Genomic DNA, 6,329 nt, shown 5'->3' on the forward strand with positions numbered 1-6,329 from the left:
CCCCGTGGTGCTATTTTCAAGAGGAACTCAAAAAGTGTTTTTCCTCTTGACCAATAAAACGCTTGTTTTTGCCACATCAACACTAAAACTGGCAACACTAATTTTTATTTATTTATTTTTATTAATGTGGAAATAAAACTTACAAAATAGACATTTATATAGACCCAAAGTCTCATTTCCCTTCATTTTTCTTGTTTTCTTAAGCAATGTGAGATATAAGATAGATGTATATATAGACTCATGAGTATATTTAATTATAAAAATTAAATTTAAGATAATTATTTAATATAAATTGTGATTTTTTAAGATATATAGATTATGAAATTTAATTTCTCAATATGTGAATTGATTTTTTCTTAAAATATATTCTTTAAAGATCATAAAGTGATACTCAAAAATTGGTGAAAAAAATATTTAAATTAAATAATTTGAGTTTTTATCTAAATAAAATAATTATTTAGGCATAGTGGTGGACGACCCCTATTAATGAGTCTATATATCACAATTTAAGGAAGCAATTCTACATTGTCTAGGAACAAGCTGCAAATATATTCGTGAGTTTATATATACACATATCTTATATCCCATATTGCTTAAGAAAACAAGAGAAATAAAATTTTGAGTATATATAAAAATTTGTTCCTATTAATGTGAAAATAAAATTAATACTTTTGAATGTTAAAATTGAAAAATTAATACAAGTGGAAAATAAATATGTTTGTGCAGCAACAAATGATTATATATATTAAAAATGTGAAAATCTAAGATTATTTAGATGAAGATAAAGATATATGAACATATATACATTTAAAAAAATACCTTTATAATAACGTTGAAAATGATTAAAAAAGAAAATACATTAAAATGCAAACTTTTTTGAAGTGTTTGGCAAAAAAAAGGAAAAAAATTGGTAGGTTACATAACTTGCTTTCCTTAGTATTATCATACTCTTTCAACTTTGCCACCTTTTTAGAGTGGTGCAATCGTGCACCAATGTTTTTTTAATCATTATCCATTACTAAATATTCTTCATTATTTAGTTTCATTGTTGAATAGACAACGCAATTCTCAATTTTCAATTCAACATATTTCTCCTAAAATCCGTTGATATTATTAAAAAAAAACCTACGGATTTTAAACATAAATTATATAGAAAATATCAGAAAAAAGAAATTACCCATTGCTGGTTTGTACGAAAAATATTACAACTGCTTGTCATATAGCAAGCAAATTGACGTACCAAATTAGATGTAGTAATTTCAGACAAAACACCATCACAAAAAAATAATTAAAAAAACATTGTAAAGTAAAAAATAAATATAAAGTAAACCTGGAATTGCAATTTGATGAATGTAAAATGATGTGACCTGAAACAGCCAGCATTAAAGTCAGTCATAAATACATCTCTTTGTTTATTTTGGACTTTTCTACATATAAAAAGAAAAAGGAAATTAAATTTGAGGGTAAAATGATATGAGGTAGAGAGATTAAAAAATATGAAAAAGAAAAAAAGGTTGAACTGAAATATCATTGAATTTAACTCAAACATGTTAAACCCTCTATCAACTTTAACAAGACTAAAATTGAAAAGCTACCAGTGTACATTTCATTGTTTTGAAGGAGTGGTTCCTCAACGCTGTTATACTTTGGGGGCAAACGTTTAATCATCTGATGGGGGATTTCCAATATTTAAGAACAACTGGAAAATGTAATTAATGGCTCTTTTGACTTAGGCCAAAAGGCATTAATTAATTGTTTAGAACATTGGTGAATCCGATGGGGAAGAATTCACCAAATCAAGAATGCTGTTCCAATAATTCTTGTTATCTTCATAGTGATCATCTCTGGCAATACCATCACCGCTGTTTCCATCAGATTCTTTGCCACTATCTGATAAACTGGGGTCGGTGGAATCATTGAGAAGAAGGTTAATGAAGCCATCCTCCATTGCGTTTCCAATATCATTGAACCCATTCTCCATGGCCAAATTAGTTGAACTTCCAAAGCCTTTCCATTCTTGTTCACCTTCTTGTTTGATCTGAGATGAAGCTGATGCAGTGCCAACAAAATCTGGCATACCCATTGAACTCAATCCAACCCCATTTTCTGAGGAAGTAAGTGTTGATTTGGGAGATTCGAGGTCACCAAATCCATTGTTTACAACACCATTATTAACTTCACTGGATTTACTCCACCCGGCAGTACTGTTCCAAGCTGTCTTATTCACAAGCTCACCGGCTGAAGAAGCAAAAGCTGCTGTTGGTGGACGAGTCAGGCGGTGTTGAAATGAATGTGAATGTGAACGTAGCTTTGATTCTCGAACCAATCTAGCTTCAGCTTCAAGCCTAGCACTTTCCCACTGAGCCATATGGCTAAGGTTTGCTGCACTCTTGGATTGAGAATCAATGGAGAGTAAAGCATCAGATTTTGGCTTGTGAGTGATCGGATCAATCCCCAATTTGGCTAACCTTTTCTTAAGATGAGTATTCCAGTAGTTTTTTATCTCATTATCTGTTCGCTTTGGCAAGTGAGTGGCTATAGCCGACCACCTGCAGACACAAGAAAATACAACCCTTTATCCAAAACCAAGATAAAAGAAACCGTCAACTGCCCACAAAACAGTTTCTTTCGATGTTTCAATCATCTAAAAGATAAAAAAAACAAAACCATTGATCAGATAGACAAGAAAATGACGGAAGAAAAATGAAAACAAAAAACTGATTTGCGAGTTAAATAAAACCCATTAGTCTTTTAAAGATACCATACTATAAATAAAGAAGGGTTTTATAGGTGATAGGGTAGACTGGCAGCAGTTCAACGTCTAAGTAACTGTGTCCGGCCATTATATACAAATATATATACAGCTGAATCCAACGAGATTTTTAACTTAAACTTGACAACCAAATATGGAAAAATAGGTTGAGAAATTGAGAACACCCAAGTTCAGAAAACAAGCTATGTTTTTAAAGTGATAACGGACAAAAACTCTGAAATATATATTCAAGGGTCTTGATGGAAAAAGAAAAGAAAAAAAAAACTATCATTTCTGACTAAGCAACATTGTGATGAAATTTTCTTGACCTGTTCCCTAAAAGGGCATGAAGTTGAATGATAGTTTGCTCTTCTTGCATGCTAAACTTTCCTCTCTTAATATCAGGTCTGAGATAATTAGTCCATCTAAGCCTGCAGCTCTTTCCACATCTTTGAAGACCTAAACAGAAAGTAAAAGAAGAAAATTTGAGAACGAGAGAGGAATGAGAATGAAGTAAGCAAGAAAAGTAAGGCTAGGGTTTAGTCACCGGCTTTGGCCGGCAAGGCACGCCAGCTTCCATGACCATGTTCTTCAATGTAAGCTAAGAGTTTCTGATCTTCTTCTGGTGTCCATGGTCCTTTCTTCAACCCCACTTTGTCACAGCAAGGTGATCTCCCCATTGGGTACAATATAGTGAAATTAAATGAGAAAAAAAAAGAAGAAGAAATTTAAGTTGGGTTCTGTTTTAACAGCACTCTTACTTACACAAGATATGATAAACTTGTGTAAGAGTGAGAGAGGAGGAAGCTTGTGTTTGTAAATGAAGAGATGGGCAGAGAAGAAAGGTACGCCAAATAAATGGGATGGTCAGAGTATATGCTAAAGTAACATTTGCAATGAAGAATTTAAAACCCAACTTTAGTTAACATTACTTCACTACGAAGCTTTGCCTTACTTGATTCATAGGGCATCCAAAAATTGTCCCATTTATGTATGGCCAAAATGGAGATTTCGAAGGATTTTTGGGTCCTCACAATTAAGAAAGCAAAAGGGTACAGTAAATGGTGTGGGGTCAGATCTAATATTTCAAGTCTCTCTCAAAATTTTCTTACATTACATTACTCACTGTGATGTGACTTCTTTAAAATTTTGACCCATTTTTTAAGATGTATTAATTAGCTACTAAAGTTGAATTTCAATAAAAACAAAGTATTTTAATAATTCCAGCTGCTTTTAGATTTATTGAAGGTTAAATGTTAAAGTTGTAGGCAATTTGGTAAAGAAGCCCACACACACATATGTATAAGAAGAGTGTTACAAAAATATTACCGTAATCATTTGATTAGGAAAAGGGTTGAGTTGGTTCTCAATTATTAATTAAGTTGTAATTGAATCAACAATTGAAATATTAAAAGTAGACACGATTGATTATTCAGTTTGAGAATTTGTTTTATATTTATGAGGTATTATTTAAAGAGTAATTCATTATATATCAACAAAATAATACGTGATTTAAGTTCAACTCATTTATCAAGCTGTAACTTCATTCTTATACATTAACAAAGATCACTCTCCCCACTAAGTATTTCTCTTAGAAAACTTAGCTACAAGTTAAACCTCATAATAGTTTGATTACAATGTATTTACATTGAAAATAAGTTTCTAAGATGAAGTAGATTTGAGCTCTCTACAACTTGTACATAATCAAGTAAACAAGCCTTCTTTAAATAGGCATTTTTGTCTTGCAAATCTCTAACTAGTGTGAACGATATATGCTCTTGTAATTGTGCTTCAATTAGACTTCTATATGGCATTAAATAAGCATTTTTTTCATTTATTGGACTTCTATAGAAATTGGATCTCATCATATATGATAACTTGATCACATGCAGAATCTTCAAATGAAGTCCTGTAACACCCTTTACCCGTAACCCACGTCGGGGCTAGGTACAAGGCATTACCTAACTTGATCTCATGCATACAACCCATCTTAAATTACCGAGACTCAGTCCAAATTAAAACTTTTCAATTTCTACTTTAATCATCTTATTATGGGCCTAAGAGCCTCAAATTGATCATTGAAAACTATTCGAAACCATTTCGGGTCCTTAAACCAACATTAGGAAATTTGCTTTTAAAACAGGGCATACGCCTGTGTGGAAGGATAACATGCCCGTGTGACCATTTCAAGATGGTTGTGTTGATTGCCTGTGTGGCTCGCACGGCCTAAGCACCCTAGGACATGCCCGTGTCCCACATCCTTGTAGAATTAATTTCTAATTTAGACCTACAAGGGTTTTCATGTAACGCCCCTAACCCGTATCCGCTGCCAGAATAGGGTTTCGGAGCATTACTACCACTTGCAAATCACTAAAAAAAATTCACTTAAATACTTATCAATTCAATGCATCAATAAATATATTACCATTCAATCAATGGCTTGGCACTTACCTAAGCATCAACAACAACACTTGTTAGTGTACTTACACATCTTTCATATAAATTCTTATTTTCTCAATATGTCATATTTGAATTTAATACTCGTCTTAACTTACATATTTTCCTTATGTTAACATAAAAAAGATAATCTCATATGTACGTGTCATGATACATATCATTCTCTTACCGTTTCTTTAATAACATATATCATTCATTTCATTATATCAACATTTCATGCACCATCATTTCTTTATATCTTAGGTATATTTATTTCGGTAATGGTTCGTATTAAACTTAACATAATTTAAATTCCATGTACCTATACTTATTTCATTTATCTATCTTATAAATTATTTCATACAACTATTTTGTACATTTATTTCCATATGACCAATTCCTGTAAACATTTCACATTACCATTTTGTATAACCAATTCATTTAACCATTTGTTATATTACCTGAATATTAGTTGTTCAACAGATATCTTGGCGTTTCTCTTCCACATCTTATTTATCTTCGACATGATGCCATAGTGTCTTTCAACTATGGTCTTACTCATTTTCTGTCATGTTGCCATGGTATCATTCAACCATGGTCTTATTCATTTCCCCGTCACGTTGCCATGGTATCTTTCAACCATGGTCTTACACGTTTCATATCAGGTTGCCATGGTATCTTTCAACCATGGTCTTACACGTTTCATATCAGGTTGCCATGGTATCTTTCAACCATGGTCTTACACGTTTCATATCAGGTTGCCATGGTATCTTTCAACCATGGTCTTACACATTTTCTATCATAGAGCACACTCCCACGAACCTCATTCTTATAGTGGGATTACCAGTCCAGGCTAAATCCCCTGCAACGACAATTACTCTAATGAGCTTGGATATGAATTACCAGTCCAGGCTAAATTCAGACCCTAATTCGGATTACCCGTCCGGGCTAAATCCATTTTACACATATTCTTAGGAGGGCTATATCAGGTTAGGATCACCCGTCCGGGCTAGATCCTTTTACCGTCAATTTCTTTTCAGAGATCCATCGAATTTCCTTTCATTCAACCGGGATTTCTTCCCATTTTATCAATATATCAATGTTTCATCAATTTTCATATAATGAACATTCAAATCATATT

The 6,329-nt window shown here is 32.6% G+C and overlaps 1 protein-coding gene across 1 annotated transcript; it reads right to left on the reverse strand.

Moving 5' to 3' along the window:
• Positions 1-1,514: 1,514 nt before the first annotated feature.
• LOC107896884 (transcription factor MYB16) lies at positions 1,515-3,714 on the reverse strand. The gene is made up of 3 exons (XM_016822182.2): positions 3,300-3,714; positions 3,082-3,211; positions 1,515-2,549 (listed from the first exon to the last, which is right to left on the reverse strand). The coding sequence occupies exons 1-3, from the start codon at positions 3,430-3,432 to the stop codon at positions 1,757-1,759; spliced, it is 1,056 nt and encodes a 351-aa protein (XP_016677671.1). The 5' UTR covers positions 3,433-3,714; the 3' UTR covers positions 1,515-1,756.
• Between the last annotated feature and the right edge of the window lie 2,615 nt (positions 3,715-6,329).

This window comes from Gossypium hirsutum, chromosome A10, assembly GCF_007990345.1.
Source record: "Gossypium hirsutum isolate 1008001.06 chromosome A10, Gossypium_hirsutum_v2.1, whole genome shotgun sequence".
In the NCBI taxonomy this organism is placed as follows: domain Eukaryota; kingdom Viridiplantae; phylum Streptophyta; class Magnoliopsida; order Malvales; family Malvaceae; genus Gossypium; species Gossypium hirsutum.

Excerpts from the sequence above, each read along its gene's own strand:
- LOC107896884 (XM_016822182.2), bottom strand. The coding sequence starts at position 3,432 with ATGGGGAGATCACCTTGCTGTGACAAAGTGGGGTTGAAGAAAGGACCA. Across the intron at positions 3,212-3,299 it reads TGCCTTGCCGGCCAAAGCCG|GTCTTCAAAGATGTGGAAAG; the intron begins GTGACTAAACCC and ends CTTTCTGTTTAG. Across the intron at positions 2,550-3,081 it reads CATGCCCTTTTAGGGAACAG|GTGGTCGGCTATAGCCACTC; the intron begins GTCAAGAAAATT and ends TTGTGTCTGCAG.